The sequence below is a fragment of the Populus euphratica genome, unplaced genomic scaffold (assembly GCF_000495115.2).
Source record: "Populus euphratica unplaced genomic scaffold, PopEup_1.0 scaffold153.1, whole genome shotgun sequence".
Classification (NCBI taxonomy): domain Eukaryota; kingdom Viridiplantae; phylum Streptophyta; class Magnoliopsida; order Malpighiales; family Salicaceae; genus Populus; species Populus euphratica.
The window spans coordinates 490,280-509,745 of record NW_011499953.1 but is presented as its reverse complement, the minus strand read 5'-3'; the positions used below and the strand labels follow the sequence as shown (position 1 = coordinate 509,745).

Genomic DNA, 19,466 nt, shown 5'->3' with positions numbered 1-19,466 from the left:
TCTCCATCAAAATAAACTCCTTAAAATTGTTAGGAAAATTTAGGATGGAAACAAATATGGAGTTGGCTTAGAGGCGTGAAAACACTATCTTTAAGGTGTTTATTTGTCCTACACAGAGATAATACCTCCAAGATACAACTAAGCCCTGTAAACCTTTAAAAGAATGAGAAGATAAGACCAAGAAAAGAATATATATATTTTGTTGTTATTTCTTTTCTTTGTAGTAAGATGTTTTTATAGACTTTGAAACATAACGATGAAATAATATGATTGTTCATCAAATAATATGACTATTGATGAACCACTATGATTGTTCATCAAACAATATAACTATTCAATAATATGATTGTTGATGATATAATATGATTTTTCATCAAACAGTACGACTATTCATGAAACAGTATAACTGTTCATATTAAGTTCCAAGTTTAAAGCTCCAAATGCTATCTTTTGATATTTTAAATATCCATATAATAACATTAGGAAGCCAAATAAGAGAGTTTGCCCACCATGACTTAATTTACTATACAATAGAAACCCACACTTAGAAATATTAGGAGGGAGTGTTTCTTTCTAATATGGGAGAAACATCTTTTCTTTTATTTATTTACAAACTACACCAACAGTTTTTGTTGGTTGCCATGTATAGGGAAACTTTAATTGAGCTGCCGATAGGATTGTTGGGCTTCCATGTTGAAGCTGATACCACTAGAGTTCATGTTGTGCTGAAGTGCTGGAGCTGGAAAATCATTGTAGAGGTGCTCGTACCTTCTGAGGAGAGACTGCTGCTCTTGAAGGAAATAAAGGAGAAATTACAACTGTGGGGACCTTGGGGAGCTACAGATGTTGAAAGCTATTGTTGTTGTTGTTACAATATCAAACGGGTATGTGGTTGGACTGCTACAAAATCTCTTCTAAGGAAATTAACCAAGTTATTGTTGTTGATGTTATTGGACCCTCCTCATCACCTTTACTATTTCTTACTGACACGACTGAAAGATTGATATCTTCTCCCAAGTGCAGGAGTGTCGAAGTAATAAATAACCCGGCAAGACCGGGGTCGAACCACAGAGAGGTTAATTGTACAAATTATAAACGACAATAGTAACAACAATAACAACAACAATAATAGTAATAATAATAATAATAATAATAATAATAATAATAAAGAAAAAGAAGAAGAAAAAGAAGAAGAAGATGAGAACTTTGAGATGGAATATTAACGTAACGATTAAACAATGATAATAACAAATGTCAAGGTTAGAGGTTCCACTAATGGTATGTCAAACAAGTATAGGATAAACTCTTATTATTCAATTGGAAACCACACACAAAGGAGGTTTCAATGAGATTATAGATTGTTAACATGATTACATTAGTCATCTTATTCGATTAATGCTAATACTTGTAAATCTCGTCAAGCATTCATGATTATAACTTATGTTAACAATAAATCAAGTTTTTTTCATAGCTCAGGTGTCGGTTATACCATACAGTATGAGCTATGAAAGTGTCAAGCATTTGTTGTACCAAGTGTTATACAACATAAATCAAGATTAGTCATTTAACAAGCAAAGATTATGGGCTATGAAAGTGCCAAGCATTTGTTGTACCAAGTGTTATACAACATAAATCAAGATTAGTCATTTAACAAGCAAAGTATTAAAGAGTGAACAAGATAACAAATATAAAACATGTTAGTATCAAACATTAAAGTCCATATTGAGTTTACATTATACTTATTCTTACACCATTAGTGTAACCTTTTCACCTTGACATAATTAACTTAGCTAGACATAATGAAAGAAAGAAAAATAGATAAACAAAATAAGAACATAAAAGTTAACTAAGTAAAGGAAAGGAAATGAAAGGCATAAACTTAATATTAATGAAAGCAAAGCATAAACATTACAAAAAATACAAAGAGAGAAAGGAAGAGCATGATCTTGATCTGGAAACCAAGATGCCTAAATGTATGGAAAATGCCTCCTTTTATAGGCCAAAATTGGGAACTATTGATTTGATGACTAATTGATAAGTGGGTGGCCAACTTTTGACTTGGTGACAATCCTTATCTTCTCTTGTCTGCCCAAAACGTCATTGATAACGTCAAAATTGGAGCCAGTTGTAAACATGAAAGTTGTAGGCAATTGTCTCAGCTTTCTTGTGTAAACAATTCAGCTCATTTGGACTTCTAGAACTCCAGATATGGCCAAAATACCGAACAGTGCTCGGGCTGGAAGACAGATTCGGGCTTCTTTGTTGTTGCTACAATTTGGACTTGATAATGGCCTTTTTAGATCTTGGGCTCCATATGAAAGTTGTATGCCTATGTCTTACCTTTCCATCCATATAAATTGGACCTAAATCTGAGATCTGTAGCTCTAGATATGACCCAATTACCGAACAGTGTTCCGGTTTGGATTGCACCGACATCTCTTCTCTAAGTTTGACCATCTCTTTATCCATGCAATTTAAGTTCTTCAAGTCATCAATCAATCCTTTCATTTATGTGATAGACCTGCATTAAAAATAGACATTTACAACAAATTATAGGTATCTTATATTATTAGATATATTATTATAAAACATGTTTTAGTTAAGGAGTTATTGATATTTCAAGTGCAAAATGATGATATAAAACCATGATAAAAATGTACTTTTAAGTACTAATCACTTACAGGTGTTGTTACTGACCCCAAAGTCTTTTTAGACCTTATTGAAAAAATCAGAAAATAGAAGGAAATGACAGTCGCTGCTACTATCACTATATTAGCATTGCTATTATTTTCTTTTTGAAACTCTGCTAACGATGCGCTGTGGTTGGATTTGTTGGCATCTGATGGGCTATCATGGTGGATGGGATAAGGAGATCATGAGTTAAAGATGGTAATGGTGAATGGTGTTGGCTTGTATGCCTGGAGAGGGTTCTTAATAAAGAAAAAGAATAAGGGAAAATGGTTGAAAATATTATTTTGATGTATTTAAGTAAAAAATATTTTAAAATATAACTATAGCATATGAGTGTTTACGGTTCGATTCGGTTTAGACTAAAAAAATCAACTGAACCGAATTATAGTATTTTTATCTAAAATTAACTGAATCGGACCGGAAATCTGTTCAAACCAAACCGGTCCGGTTAAATCCAGTTTTTTAAGGAAAAAACCAAGAAACCTAATCTCGTGGGTTTTTTTTTGTTTTTTGTTTTTTTAAATTGGCTTAGTCTTACATTAAATTAAGCTTTAAATTTTAAAGCAAACTAATGTTAAGCTAATTATAAATTTAATATGAATATAAAACCAAAACCACAACATCTCCATCCTCCACATCAATATTGTCAATGAGATTGCCCTGGAAGGCTGATACTGCTACTGCTTCAGATTGATTCCCTTCTATCACCACCTTCTTATAATCTATGGTGTTCGCTTGCAAAGAAGCGATCATAACAAGACCTAAGCAAACTGATGCAGCGACTCATGAAGAGACACACAGAGAAGAACAAAGGATAATATAGAGACGAAGAAGAATAAGAGTGCAGATAAAAATTCAACTTTTCAATTATTTGGAATACATACTCAAAATCAATGTATAAAACTCACATCAATCAATAAAACAAACTAGAAAAAACAGATAAAAGTGAAAATCAAACTTGATCTAATTAATTGTCTCTCAAGATCAAAGAATCATAACAAGAGAGCAAAGGACAAGAGAGAAAAAATAGAAACAATATTACCTGTCAACGATACCTAGAGACTAATTACTTTGATCTAGCGAGGTTTGATTTTTTAAATTTCTGTAAGGACATAAGAGAGAGATTGGTCTAGTGTGAGCTGTGAGTTATTTACTTATTGATCGACTAGAGAAGAGACAGATACAGGGGGCAAGAGACAGAGAAGATGAAAATTAAAGGGGAAAGGAAGAAAGTTGGTCTGGTGTGAGCGACGACTTCAAAAGTAAATTATAATGTCATTTAGGTTTAGGTTTATTGTACTATTTATACCAGGTTGTTTACTCGTTTCTAACTTTATTTTTATGGATGGCCGGTTCGGTTCACTGGTTTTGATAGTAAAATCAAAACCAAACCGAACCGGAAAGATTTCTTGTTTTAATAATCGGTTTAATCGATTTTTTTTATCTTGATTTGGTTTTTTAATTAATTTTCCATTGATTTTCTTGGTTTTTTCAGTTACTCAGTTTTTTTGAACATCTCTACTATAGCCACGTTTCCAAAGACACTAATGATTTGAATAATTCTCATTTTTTAGGAAAAAGTTGTTTGATTCTTGAAGATTTACCGCATTAATAAGCATGTTATCTTTGTAAAGCTATATATATAAACAATTTAGATGTTTAATTAAAATAAGAAACAAGCATTCTGCTAATTTGTTTGTGTTTACCATATAAATAGAAAGAGTTTCCGAGTTGTTAACATAAGAAAAGGTCAAACACTAACCCAAAAAAGCACAGGACACTTTTCTCCATAAAAATCCACCCACTGGGATTACTCGGCTTGAGCTCATCTTTTATTGGGCCTAATCCATCTAAGCAATAAGAGTCCAATCGACTGGTTTGGGCCCTGAGCACTTTCATTACCTTTTTTTAAAACTTTTAGGTTTTTATCACGGTTTTGCTCCTCGTTGGCAGAAACTCGTTGTCTCTCTGTATCTTACTCTCTGCAGCTAGCTTTCCCCTCTTTAGGTACCAACCCTTTTCCTGCTTAGTTCTATTGACAACTAAATACAAACTTTGTATTGTTTTCATGGTGTTTAGACTAAAGATTTCATGTGTTTCAGGTATCTGTACGTAACCAAACAAAACTATGGGAAAGAAGAGAAAGCACGTTGAGACACAGGTCATTGAACCTGCAAAGAAAGATGAAGGTGCACCAGAGAGACCCAAAAGGACGCTCTTGGGTTGGAAAGATAAACCTGAAGTGAAAGAGACTGAATTTATACCTCCTCAACAGGGTGGTTTTAGAAATAAAGAGAAAGTCTTGGTTACTTGTTCTAGGCGTATCAATTTCAGGTTCCATAAAGATCCAATCCTTTTATATTAATGCTTATATATACATATATATTTGATTTCGGGGTTTGTTGGGATTTTGGGGGGTTGCTGGATTTTGTTGGTGTTTGAAAGAATTGTTGGTGTTGCAGGTATAGGCACTTGATGTTGAATTTGGTGTCACTTCTGCCGCATTGTAAGAAGGATAGTAAGGTTGAGTCTACAAGTACTAAAGGCGCGACATTGAATGAGCTTGTGGAGTTGAAGAATGGTTCTTCCTCTTTGTTCTTTGAGGTGAACTTCAAATTTAGTTGTTTTCTTCCTTAAATAAACAATTTGACCTGGTTAATTCCATATTATTTGTGCAAGTGGTTGTAGGTTTAATACCTATGATAACTCATCACATGAATTTTGATATTGATAATTGTTCCACTTGTTTGCGTGGTTTGGTAATTTGAAGGAAAATAACTTTGTAACTTTGAGAGGAGGTGTGGTGATTATATAACTATCGACTTTGAGATTAGGAAAAAAAAAAGAACTTAAGTTGCCATATTTTAGATTGTTTGTTGTTGATGACTTTTTTGTTCTCCTTTCTCTCTCTATTTCAGTGCAGGAAACATAAAGATTTGTATCTATGGATGGTCAAGTGCCCTAGTGGTCCGTCTGTGAAATTCTTAGTCAATGCTGGTATGTTAATTTTTTATTTTTTTGTGATATTTTTTATAATCATGTTTTCTAATAGGCTTGCACTTATTGTATTCAAATGCTAATTTTTGTAGCATCACAATTTTAACACATTTATTTAATGGTATTGGGAGGTGGAAGATAGCGAAATCTTCATAGAGATGTACCTTGTCTGCTTTGACTTCGAGCATTTGTGTGGAGTAAAATTTGAAAATCTCTAAAATTCTCTATTTTTAAGCAGTTGTTATGGTCTAGATTAGTCCTTCTGACTTCTTGTGGTGTTTTGGGTTGGGCATTTGAACATTTTCCTTCCATTAGTATTCAGTGGCAGTGGAGAGCCATTTCCTGATTTTCTTTGATCCAATTTCTTGCACTCTACTATGGAGGATGCCCTGCAGTCCTTTTGTAATTTTCTTCTGCTCCCATTCTGATAGTATAATCTCTATAACCACAAAAAAAAAAAAAAAAAAGAAACGGGAAGAAAAGAAAAAGAAGCTGCTGTTGTGATTAATCTAATAAATTGATTTGTTCACATGGTTTGCTCTTTTCTTGTATTATGACTAAGTAGCCTAACCATTGCAACTTGTCTTGTTCATTTTAGTGCACACAATGGAAGAATTGAAGCTTACAGGAAATCATCTGAAAGGGTCAAGACCCCTCTTGACTTTCTCAGCTAATTTTGATAAAGATGCCCACTGGAAACTCCTGAAGGAGATGATCATTCAGGTATTTTGATTTTTGTTTCCCACCTTAGAAGCAACATTTATCTGTGGTCTATCTTATAATGCATGACTATACCAACAGATTCTTCATTCTCTAAAAGACAATCGTGAAATACCTTTCCAAAATATCTTCCAGTGGTAAACAAATATGATTGATATTCTAGTATCTGCAATTTTTGCAATATTACAAGTGCTTCTTCTCTTGCATCTTATGGCCTTGTTCATGACAGTATGGTGAGAGAGATGACCATTTTGGACTGTTTTGTTTCTGGTGCTGTGTAGAATCAGATGCATTCATAAAGCAACTTTCTTAGCTCAAGATTTAGTCATTTTTTGCTTTTTAAGATTAGTTGAGGACACACTGATCTGTTAACTTCACGGATACAATACTCATACTTTTCTTTCAAGGTTGCAAAATGTAACTTCTGTTTCATTCTCATATGCTATACCAATTGTTGATGATGAACTCTGTATGTTAACTTCAAAAGTCTTTTTATATGATACTTAGACAGTGACTTTTTCATCTTTTTTTTTTCCAGATATTTGGAACTCCAAAAGATCACAGGAAATCTAAGCCTTTTTATGACCATGTCTTTGTTTTCTCCATTGTTGATGACCATATATGGTTTCGGAATTATCAGGTATATTAGACCGTACTTGGAAGTCAAATTTTATTGAAGCATTTATACAATTTCTGCCTTCAAAAACTAAATATTTTGCCACTTTGCCCCATAACATGCTACTGTGCATTGAGGTTTTTAATTTTTTTCCTAGCTTTATGTTTCTAACTTGGAAATTATAACAAATTAATGAACTACCCCCTTCCACAAATCGTTCAAGCTAGAAGTTTACATATGGGGTTTGCTATTTTTTAGATTGGGCACATATCATTGAAGACCTTTTAGTTGTCTGGTATTTTGGAATCCTAAAAAATGTGCAGCATTATTGGAAATCCCTAGTCAGAAACCCACATATATTAAAAAGTTATTTCCTTTTCCTATTCACCTTTTCTGCAAATTTCAGTAGGCTGGGGTTTCTACTAAATATCGAAGCAGCTTTTAATTGACTGTACCCTTCCAGATAGATGTTACATGTCTCAGGTTAACCTTTGATATACGAGATGTTCAGTTTGTCAGATTGGATCCTTCTTTTAGTTTGGAACCTTAAGCACAGCTATCAATCAAATAGTCTGTTCATTGGACTTGCAGAATGGCCACTTTCATCATTGGGCATCTTGATGCTGGACAAATCCTAAGTAGTGTAGTTCACGATACTGTAACAGCTTCATATAATTAGGGGTTTTCCCTTGTTTATTATGCCCTATTTATTAGGGAGGTTTGGACAACTAAGATTTAGTTATTTTTAAGGGCCAGGCTTTTTTTTTTTTTTTAGGGTCTACTTATTATTTAATGGCTGCTACTGCTGTAATAAATCACATTTTTTATATTTTCATAAATTTATATAAGAAAGATTTCTTTCTTTTCTGGCCATAAAGCCCAGATAACCCTTTGGCTGCATTTTCTATCTTTGGGCTTTTCTTCCTACCTTTTCCTTCACTCATGATAGATGTTCATTCCTCTGTATTATCCCTTGTTTTCACATATATTCTTAAATTGTTATGCCGTGTTACTTACAGCCTGCTTTAGGAATGAAAGGGATACACTACTTGAATATTAGAGGCCGGTTCAGCCATCCAAATTCCACTACAGATGGTTTTATAGTTGCAGTTATAGAGATACTATACTTCTGGTGCACTTGCAGATTCAGTGACTGAAATTACTTTAATATCTTATTTATTTAAAGGTGTTGGCTGTCATAGTAAAATCTATATTGACGAGCACACAATGTTGTCTTCCATTATTCTGTGGGATAACTTTCTCAGATGTAGCAATCAGCATCTGTAATCACCAATTAGAACCATGTTATTGCAATTACAGATACTCAGGCCTAGTTCTTTTATTCTAATGTGAGCACTCAGAAATCTTCTTTGCTTGAAGCGCTGAGTCCCTTTTAATAGTGCAAGAGCAATGTGACGTAGAGAACAATTCTAGACCCATAAAGTGGTTGCTCAAAATCAGCAGTTGCACTGCTTTCAAACTTTCAAAAAATACCTGAATTTTTATGCATATGAATATATATGTATGTATATACCTTTACTTTTTATGCACAACGCTTGTTGCAATTGCATACAAGTGTCATAGTAGCATGATTTTGGAATGCTCTCTAGCGTTTTGAAAATGTTTTTTATACCCCTTGTTTTTATTTGCTATGAAGATTTTTTCACCCTGTTTTCATTATTTTTTTAAAACTAACTCATAACCGTCTCCTTTTCTTCTTTGATATAGATATCTGTTCCTCATAACGAAACAGATAAAATAGCTCGGGGAGGCCTGGATAAGATGACCCTTGTTGAGGTTTTGCTCTGATGTACTTTTGAATTTATGCACACAGTGAAACACCTATGGTAGTTATTTAATTTCGATAGAATGATTTTGTGCAGGTTGGTCCAAGATTTTGCTTGAATCCTATCAAGATTTTTGGTGGCAGCTTTGGAGGCCCAACATTGTATGAAAATCCCTTTTTTGTATCACCTAACCAGGTCAGAGTTTTCTTCACGTTAATTTTCATTTTGGCATCACAATTATGATTAACTTTTCTTTATCTTGAGAAGAGCTCCTCGTTTGATGAGCTGTATCAAAATATACACCATTTTGGTGGTTTTCCATAGTGACAAGTTTCTTTTTTAAATGAAACCGTCAAGAATCTTCTGGCTAGATTCATGGTCGAGTTCCTGCCCTTACTGGGTTTGCCTAATAACTGAGTTCAACAAATGTCCAAGCCAATGCAACCATGCCCTGTCTGTTCTTTCACTGACCTTTTTGTTCAGAGGTTATTAGGTGTTTGTCCTCAATTGCTGTGATTATATATAAACCATTTTTCTCTCTTTTAGTATTTTGGCATCAATGGCATGATATTCATTTCAATCTTGCAGATTCGAGCACTGGAGAAAAAGCAGAAGGCTGGGAAGTTTGCCAAGAAAGTCAAAGCCAAGACGAGGAGGAAGATGCACGAGCTATCAAATCCATTGGAGCCTGATGAATTTGCAGACATGTGGAAGGAATGATCTCCTCCTCCTCCTCATGTTGTTGGTTTTATTATATCACCTTGTATCCTACATGGAAAATATGACCATTTTGGTATTATTGCCCTCGTTGGCATTGCAAGTTTTTTGTCCCTGCCTTGGATTAGCTTATCATGCGTTTTAATCAAGTTGGTATTTTTTGGCACGCCATCCTTTTTTGCATCCCAGAGCTTCGATTTCTTCAATACATAATCACGCGGCAAGTAAATATCAGAAGTTAAACTTTTGCCATGCATCCTGAAGTTTTTTAAAATGTTTTTTATTTAAAAATATATTAAAATAATATAAATATTTTTTATTTTTTGTATAATTTATTTTTAATAACATTACATCAAATAATCTAAAAATATAAATAATAATAATAATTTATTTTCAATTTTTTTTTTAATTTCTTAAAACTATCTCTGAATGCTTTCACAGCTTTGGTATTTGCTGTTAAAGCAGGTTCTTTTATGAGTATTTGTTGAGAGGCATTGCCTATGCCTTTTCCTTGGGATCAATACGTTTTAAGTGTGCAAAACTGCAAATTAAGATTGATTCTCTAATTTTGTGACTGGCAGCAAGGATTTTTTACCCGAGGTTTGATTGGGGGTTTAATGGCATCATAAAAGTGAATAGATAAATAAAAAGTTCGGGGCACCGATGGAACACGTTGCTCTCTTATTGATAGCTGTACCAGGTGAAAAGAAAGCAGAGAAAACGTTAAGAAATTAGAGAACAGTTTGGAAGATGGTAGCTGATGTAACATTTTTTGATCCGGTTATGAATTGAAGCACAACAAATTCTTAGCTGTGTGATTGCCACTCGGTCCAATTAGCTTCACTTCCTCTACGTGGTAAGCTGTTGATCCTTGTGTAGACATCAACCTTGAAATTTGCCCCACAGAGAAATCCTTCACTGTCGGTCCTTGGCATAGCTCTAACTTTGTTCATTGGATGCTCAAAGCTCATCAAGCCTCCTTCACTATGGAACATGAATCCTGTACATCCATCACCATCATCATTTTGATGAGTAAATCAACCATTATATGACACACAGCAACATTTCTCATAAAAGAGAGATGATTATAATGCAAATCCAGATTGTGATATTTATGAAGCTCCAAAAACACTGACGTTGTTTGTCGTCTGTGATTAGCCCCTGCTATTACAGTACAAAGTACCTGTTGGGAAGGGAGCAAACGATTTGACACAACTTTCTTTTATGACTTCCAAATCATCAGATATCACCACAGAGCCATCTGCTGCCATACCCCAGTACAGCTTAACTCCACCATCAGAACCCTGTGACCATACAGTAAACTTGGAAGCTAGACCAAGAAAATAAAGCATGCTTGGATATGATTTGAACATAGCTCATTAGATGGTATTAGCCTATTGACAAAAAGGAGTCAAAATGAAGCATTAAACATACCAGTGCAGCAAAAACACTTCCAGCCGTGCTATCGTAGATAACGAAAGCAAAGCTCCCATCAAGATCCTTAACAACTTGATCGGCCGGATAAGGACCTCGATCACGAAGAGTCTTATAAGCTTCTATCACAAACATGGCCTCATTAGTCCCCTTTGTCAATCCATACTGCCTATTGAGTGTGCATAAGTTGTTCAGGCTTCCAGAGAAAAGGCAGTATATACCATCAAAACCACAAAACAGCCTGCAGAACATATACCATCAACAAGACAGTAATTTAACAATTTTTGAATGAATCAAACAACAAATCTTTAACAATGGAAAGGAAATTCAATCAATATGCAAGTACTTTTGTTGAGGAGAGGAAGGGTTGTCTTGGGGAGCATAGGCAAGCACAGCAGCTTGACCAAAGTTCATGGAGAAAGTCTTCTGAGGGTGGTGAGAAAGGAAATCATTGAGTGTTTCCTCAGGAAGCTTAGGCTTCTTAGTACCATTTTGAGATGCTGGACTATTAAGCTCCTCAGGTGGGTGAGCAAAAGCTTTGTGAAAAATTGCCAACATTTTCTAATCCTCTCCTTTCCAAGCTAACACTTACAAAATAAACCTGTAAAATTGCCTAAAATTTATGCCTTTGTGTTTTGTTTACAGAATTGATACACGATCACAGACGGGGAGGGGTGACCACCTACGTCTCAAGTAGTATTTATAGGATCCCTTTCAGACATTAAGGTTTTGTTTTTCCAAGGTGGACTTAGGTAATATTATCCATCTTTGGGGGCGTGGAGCTTAGTGTGATTGGTGATAAGGATTCTCGTACTTCGATGTATTCTTATCTAAATTTGAGCTTGTTTCTTGTCTTCTTTGTTTATCCAGTATTTTCCTGTTCCCACACCTGTTGTATAAGATGCTCCCTGCCACTATCTTCACTCTCATTTGTGAAAGCTTTTCCGGAGTTGAAAATACGGAGTTTAATTTAATTAATTTAATATTAAATAATTAAATTAGTAAAATTTAATATTTAATTTAAAAAATCAAAGTGAATTCAAGTTAAAAAAAAAAGTCGCAGACCATCTGAATTAATAATTTTTTTTTATCTTAGATATTATTCTTCATTTAATTATATAATAATAAAATAAGTAATAATTTTTTTATTTGTTTTTTTAGAAGGGAAAAAACGGTAGTAAGTGTGCGGGTAGAGATAATAAAAATAAATTATTAATAACAAATAATAAAATTATATTTTTTAAGTTTGAGTTAAATAAACATAGATCATTAATAAAAAATGATAATTTTTTTTTAAATTGAGGGAAAAAAAGAAATAAAAAAATAACTTGGATGTTGAAAGCAATAAAAAAAATAACTCGAATATTATAAATTAACTTGTTAAATCTATTACTTAACTTATGAATTTAATTAATTTTTTAGTCCAAATATAAAATAGTAAAACAAAAACATAAAACTAAAAAGAGCCTATCGCCTAAAGGCCTAATTTGCATGGATATTAAAAGAAATAAAGCTCACGTGCTTGGGCCTTCTATTCTAGTCTGCGTGCCTGAATCTTCTAGTTTAGCATGTGAATAACTTATTGTTCGCTCTATTTAAAAAGAAAAGATAATAAATAACGTGTTGCCTGTTTTATATAAAGTTCAGCACTCAAAGTTATTAAAAAAATAGAGTCTGAAGGTTTTTTTTTATTAAAAAACTCATTTCAACTCATTTTGATAAAAAAAAATACCTAAAAAACACATTAAACACCTTAATAAATCATATGTGATTTCAAAAAACTCAAAAACACAATTCAAAAAACTAAAATCAACCCAAATTCAAATATATCCCCTTGATCAGATATGCCTCCTAAAAAACAGAACAGAATAAAAAAATATTTAGATAAAACCCTTCTCATGAAATGGAATCCATCGATATATAATTTTTGTGGTTAGAATAGTCATTAATGGTGACTCTATCATTTTAGATCGGAATTTGAGAAACCTCTTTCTCTAACAAAAAGAATTTGAAAGATGAAGGAAATAAAATTTGATATAAAAATTAAATTTTTGACAATTTAAGTGACTAATTACCTAATAACAAAAAAAATATTAAGGAAATGAAAGGAACTTTTCAACTACAATTTAAAGCCACCACCTATATTAATTACCATTTTCATTTTAGTTCTTTATTTTTTAATTTAATTGTTCCTTCTCAAAAAAAAAAGTAATTAATTGTTAATTGACTCAACTATGAAAAAAATAAAATAAAATTGAGAGCCAAATTGAAGATTTATAAAAAAAATAACTATTTCAATTCATTTATAAAAGAGTATACAATACAAATGTTATAGTGAATTCACACACAACTTTTTTTTTTAAAATTAGATAATTAGCTTGCAATATGCTGCATATTATAATCTTTTTTAAAGTAAAAAAATAAAATATCAAGGCGTTGGTGATATGTTTTCTAAGAAGATTTTTTAATAATGAATTCAAAATCAAATTCATATTAGATAATATATTTTTTAAATACTGATATGATGATATATTGAATGATTTTTTTAAAAAAATATTGAAATGAAAATATATTGGATTGACTTGATCAACTAACCAAATTTATGAATCAGGTTATGAGATCATAATAATATCTTGAAAAAAAATTTAAAAATTTAATTTTCAATCAACTTAATATTAAAAAATATAAAATTATAAAAAAAATATTTAATTAAAGAAAAAGCTAAAAAATCCGAGTGAATTTAAATTAATCTACTAAATCTATAATTTATGTTATACACTTTATTAGATTTAATAACTTTATATTTTTAGAATTACTTTTCATTTAATTATATAACAATCAATCACATGATATATATATATATATATATATATATATATATATTAAGCTGAACTTTCTTGAACAAATTGGATACGTTTGGGTAAGGGTGATGGAAGGGCTTATCCAAAAAGTGGTAATCGTGACAGGGATAAGGTCCGCTGCCAATCATTCAGTGTGCCATCTTAGGTATTCCGCAGGTGGCTTTGGCTTAGCATACTGTATTTTACTTTTAACTCCTTGAGGATTGGCATGACAAAGGGGAAAAAAATATACAAAAGCAGCCTTTCACAGAGAAAAAGAAGAAAGAAAAATGGAAAATAATTTTTTTTCTAGTAAATTATATATTTCTCCTTCTAGTTTTTAAATTCCTAGAGGATGTCTGTGCTCCTTCTAGTTAATATTATCTATTTTTTTATTTGTAAAAAAAGAAAGTTGATAAAAATATAAAATTCACTAAAATAGCCTTTCACGTAAGTTTTTTATTTTCTTCTTATAATTCTTTCTTTTATTAAACCGATATGAGTTTATCGCCGGAGCCATGCCTAGGGCATAATGATGGTGTAGGTGGGTGAGCCCCATATAATAATGCATTGGATAGGGCCCCCAGTCACTAACTACCATAGCCTGATGTCCTAAAAAGCCCATTACATAAATACGAATGACGTTGTTGATGGATTTCGAAGATTGGACTTTCGTATCCTTTGTCATTGATGGGCCTAAGCTACAAATAGCTGATCCAGCCCATGGAATGGGGTTCGCTATGCAATATAATAGCATTGTTCAGGGCCAATATCTCCCTTGCATGCTGCTTTCCTTCTTCGGGCTTGCGACGCCCTTCCAGTCCTGATCCTCCTTCGCATTCATCATCGACGCCATGGATGGAGCTGGTTGGTTGTGAGAAAGCCCTTATGTGGTCTTGGGATGGTTCTACAATTGAACAGGAGGAAGGCAAGTTTGGAGGAGAGGAAGTCTTTTCTTACAATATGGTCTAAATTGACTTCTTAACTACTCACTATCCATGAGCCCCGAGTTATATAAATCATAAAAACTCAACCATGATTTTCACCAAGTCAGAGTCTCCATTTTCTCAGGTTAACCATGGGCATGAGTTTTGTAATTATAGTCTTAACTTCATGTTCTTAAACATAACATGATAATTCACAATCATGCTGAACATCGGCCAAACTCTATTATTAATTTTTAGTTAAAATCTGAAACATTTTGAGAGATTTTGTTGAACACAAAAACTTCTTGACACAGCAGCGTATGTGATTTTGAAGATATCTCAACTGATATTCAAGAGGATAGATCCCTCTTTTATTTCCAGTCATTGCATGCATATACAGAGCATAGAGAGAGCGGGTGACGATGCAAGGCACAGATTTTAATAAAGAATTTGGGGGAAAGTAAAAGATCCATGGCGTAGAGCAGTCCTAGCTGTAATGAGAGGACAACTAGGAAAAAGACATTGATGATAAGCTGCCGCACATTTCACCCATCACTTGGGTTGTCGTCTGATGAGGAATATGAATATTGGAATCACTGATTTCTTGATTTTTCAACGGGGAGAGCACCAGACAAATCTGAGGTACTTATGCTGTCCACATGAAAAGTACGGATCTTGACAGCTAATACCACCCATAAATTTCTCAAATCTAGATCAAGTGAATCCGTCTCCTAGTCTTGACTTTTTTAGGTTGTGTACTTTGACGGTATTGTGTCTTCTTCTTCTTCGTTTTTATTCTTGGGATGGACAACTGGATTCCGTCTCCTTTCATGGCCTAGCCTGCCTTTTTCTGGCCTAAAATGGCAAGGCATTACATAATTTATTGCAATTGTTTAGTGCTATAATAGAAAAGTTATTTTTTTAAATAATTTTTATTTAAAAATATATTAAAATAATATATTTTTTTAAATGTTTTTAAAATATAAAAACAAACATGATTTAAATCCCGAACCTTGCAAATTTCATGCCATTGGGATTATAACCCTATTTTTGTTTTTATATATATATATATATATATGTATGAATTAATTAAATTATGAATAACGAGTAGCTTCCCTAGATGGGGTTGACCATGAACAAATTAGTTAGCCAAACTCAAAGAAATTAGGAGTGGAAATTCTGAGTTAATTAACCTTTTGATTCTCTCCTCCTCGTGATGCTTTTCTGCGTGATTGGAATTGTTGATGCATAGCTTTCTATCATTAGCGATTTGAAAGGGAGAGATACCAAACAATTGGCAACTTGAGAAAAAGAAAGAGGGCAGTCCTGAGAGCACCCACAATATTAATTAATCAAAGATTTTAGTTAGCTTGTTAATCATATAATTTGGCATGGCTCACGTTATCATTAATTATGAATGGGTTAAATTAGATCAAACTTCAACTTCATGTGATCTATTATGGTCATAGGCTGGTGTCTTTGTCACCATTATGTTCTATCAAAAGCTTAAAAGAGCTAATTAAATAAAATCTTCAAACGTCAAAAGGTATGTGTAAACACAATCAGGGGATTGGAGAACATGTCTAGTTGCGTTTAGATCTTTGTTAAATTAATTAGTCTGTTTATTTTTAATTTGAAAAGTGTTTTTACATTTTCAAATTTGTTTTTAATTATCTTTTTAGTGTTTTAGATTATTTTAAGATGTTAATATAAAAATAAAATTTTTAAAATTTATTATTTTAATATATTTTTAACAAATTTTTTTTTTAAAAAAATAAACTTAACTAAGATATCATATTATCCCTGATCAAGATGCCACTCACGTTCTCTTTGTAGCCAAGAATATGCCTTTTTATTTGCAATGAGACAAAACATGATGTGCTGGCCGTCTTGTGATCGTTTAAAGAAAGATTGAATTTTATTAAGTTTGGAAAAAGTGTCGGGTATTGCATTTTATGTTCAAGTCCTTATCAATAATTGAGAGCATGCTTCTTTTTTTATTTTTTATTTTTTATTTCTGTTCTAAGTATTGGTTTTCTATAATTAGAAATGATAAATCATAAATAATATTTAAAAAATTAGATAAACTTAAAATTATTTAAAGATTTATTAATTGAAAATCTAATTTTATCCGGTTTTGAATAATTTTTTAAAGGCTGGGTTGTTGCAAACCACAAACTGCCTAATTGTTCAGTCACTAATGATAATTCACACGAACTAGTAAGAAGAAATCTCATAAATACTTATTTAGAAGAGAAGGATTGTTATAATTAGAGTGTTAGCTCTCTATTTAATGATTTATGTAGATTTTCTATCTAACAAATGATCTCTGAAAAATAAAAGGCATAACTTTATATTTATAGAAAATTCTAAAAACTCTATAAATAACAAAATATCTATTTTTCCTTTAAATAATATCTATATATTATTTAAGGATAATTTTATCAATTTAATCTATTAAGTTTCTACTTTATTATTCTAGTACTAGAATTATAATTCTTGAATTAAATACATCGATCTTAGTGCTTATTTTTTAAAATTATTTTCAATCAAGTCACACTTGATTAATCATCTCAATTTAATTTTTGACTAATAGTTTTTAATGTTGACTCAAATATAATTTATAATTATAAATAAATAGAATTAAATAAATTAAATAATTTAATTTATTATTAATTCAATAATTAATTAATTTATATTTGAATATAAATTACACCATCTAGAAACGTGTCTTGATTTCCAAAATATTAGAAAATTTATAAGTGGTTTGACTTAACTTTTCAGTGACCGTTTTCTCAATATAATTATTATCCCTTCATCAATAAGATTTTGATTTAGATATGTTAGCATGAAGTATGTTTGTCATATCAAATCATTTTTGTTCATAACATTATAATCATTGATCATTTGGACAAGATTTGAAACTCTTTGCCAATCTCATTTCACTTTGTGCAAGGATTTAACTATTAATACTATTTGAGAATATGTGAAACATTTTTTCTAATTCATCTAGAGTGATGAATCCTCTCTTGATCACTAAAATATCTTTATATAGTTTATGTTATATTCAATATCTATTTGTTTGTTACATTTACTAAGATAACATGTCACAACATCAAAATATAACACTTTGTATATAAGATAATTTAATGATCTCAAGTTTAAAGACCACTTATACAACCAGCACGTGAGCTTTTTTATAGACACAAATGATATCTCCATATGAAATTCTCATACAAGTTAATTCAGTGTAGATGTCTTATGACAAATACTTATATATTAGTTTTAGGTCTTTTTTATATCTCAGCTTATGACAATAACTTCTTCCTTTTCATAAAAAATAAATAAATAATATGTATCAGTCTCATTACTCTAATAAATATTCAATAGTAAGAGAATATTAACCAGAAACATTTAGAAATTATATTTTGATGCAATAGGAATCCTAAAATTATAATATCTTTATAATTTTCTTAGAAAATTATTTTTTTCTATAGACTTTATATTTACTGTAGATTCATTTATTAAATATTAAATTTATAAATTAAATATAAATAAATATTAATGATAATTAGTATCTTTATTCAATAAAATTAAATATGTTCTACATGAATACAATTGTGTCATGTGAATCCAATTAATTGGCTATATGATATATAAACTAACATTAATTGGATTTAACTAAACAATTTCCCAAAAGTATATATATTGAAGGATCCAAGGTTCTATAATGAATATTGAATGAAATTGATTTTTTCTCTTGATAATTTTTGGGTTTGTCTAGGTTCAGATAAGAAAATAAATACTTATGTATTTAGTTGATATATAAAAGCTTAAAGATATTATATTTTACGGTTAAGGCTTACTTGTGAGTGCATCTATTCTCTATATTTGGGTGGCTAAAAAGAAGAGAGAAAATATGAATTTTGGATTATTTTGGGATCTTTGGGTGAGAGAAATTTTGTGTGATACTTTGTAATCTCTTACTTTCTTATAGCAAATTTTCCTAATCATCTTACCTGTATAGTAGGCCTAAGTTGTCGAACCACATAAATATTTTATGTGCTCTTATGTGATTGATTATGTTTTTTTTTTTAATTTCTCTACTTGCTAATTGGAGTGAGACTCCAATATTATTTTCATAATAAATTGGTATAAGAGTTTGCTTAGTTATTAGTTAGCTTTTGTGATGGCGATAAAAGTAACATCAACAACTAGTTTTGATGTATAGAAATTTAATGGTAGAAACGACTCTAACTTGTGATGTATTAAGATGTATGCCTTATTAGTTCAACGAGGTTTATTTAAAGAATTGAATGGTGTAGATAATTTGTACAAAGAAATGAATGATGAGGAGAAAAAACATTTTATGAATGGGCACATATTGTTATAAAACTTTGTTTGTCTGATTAGGTTATAAGAGAGGTTAGTGAGGAGATTACAATTATTAGATTGTGGACAAAGTTTCAAACTCTTTACATAACCAAATCCTCGACAAATCAATTGTATTTGAAGCATTAATTATATATTCTTTGGATGAAATAAGGTATACTCATTAAAGATCATCTTAATGAATTTAATAGAGTAATTCTAGATTTATAAAATGTTGATGTTAAGATTGAAGATGAGGAATAAACTTTGATTTTATTGTGTTTATTATCTCTAACTTATGATCATTTTATTGATACTTTATTGTATGAAAGATATAGTCATAGTTCAAAAGATGTCAAAGCTTCCT

At 31.4% G+C, this 19,466-nt stretch overlaps 2 protein-coding genes and 1 long non-coding RNA gene across 3 annotated transcripts; 2 read left to right on the top strand and 1 right to left on the bottom strand.

Annotated features, from left to right (window-relative positions):
* Nucleotides 1-3,384: 3,384 nt before the first annotated feature.
* LOC105138163 (uncharacterized) lies at nt 3,385-18,646 on the top strand. Its single transcript, XR_844727.1, has 3 exons — nt 3,385-3,823; nt 14,853-14,857; nt 18,636-18,646. It is a non-coding gene; the product is annotated as an uncharacterized LOC105138163 (long non-coding RNA).
* On the top strand, nt 4,594-9,699 carry LOC105138161 (Ribosomal RNA processing Brix domain protein). Its single transcript, XM_011044180.1, has 9 exons — nt 4,594-4,698; nt 4,794-5,025; nt 5,154-5,295; nt 5,610-5,688; nt 6,287-6,411; nt 6,947-7,048; nt 8,753-8,821; nt 8,908-9,006; nt 9,400-9,699. Exons 2-9 carry the CDS (start codon nt 4,820-4,822, stop codon nt 9,529-9,531), a joined length of 954 nt encoding a protein of 317 aa, XP_011042482.1. The 5' UTR covers nt 4,594-4,698; nt 4,794-4,819; the 3' UTR covers nt 9,532-9,699.
* On the bottom strand, nt 10,169-11,712 carry LOC105138162 (stem-specific protein TSJT1-like). The gene is made up of 4 exons (XM_011044181.1): nt 11,309-11,712; nt 10,963-11,203; nt 10,712-10,832; nt 10,169-10,528 (listed from the first exon to the last, which is right to left on the bottom strand). Exons 1-4 carry the CDS (start codon nt 11,518-11,520, stop codon nt 10,335-10,337), a joined length of 768 nt encoding a protein of 255 aa, XP_011042483.1. The 5' UTR covers nt 11,521-11,712; the 3' UTR covers nt 10,169-10,334.
* Nucleotides 18,647-19,466: the final 820 nt, after the last annotated feature.

Coding starts and splice junctions, on each gene's coding strand:
- LOC105138161 (XM_011044180.1), top strand. CDS start 4,820: ATGGGAAAGAAGAGAAAGCACGTTGAGACACAGGTCATTGAACCTGCA. Junction 5,689..6,286: donor GAAATTCTTAGTCAATGCTG/GTATGTTAATTT, acceptor TGTTCATTTTAG/TGCACACAATGGAAGAATTG. Junction 8,822..8,907: donor ATAAGATGACCCTTGTTGAG/GTTTTGCTCTGA, acceptor GATTTTGTGCAG/GTTGGTCCAAGATTTTGCTT.
- LOC105138162 (XM_011044181.1), bottom strand. CDS start 11,520: ATGTTGGCAATTTTTCACAAAGCTTTTGCTCACCCACCTGAGGAGCTT. Junction 11,204..11,308: donor CCTTCCTCTCCTCAACAAAA/GTACTTGCATAT, acceptor TATGTTCTGCAG/GCTGTTTTGTGGTTTTGATG. Junction 10,529..10,711: donor GTTTGCTCCCTTCCCAACAG/GTACTTTGTACT, acceptor ATGGATGTACAG/GATTCATGTTCCATAGTGAA.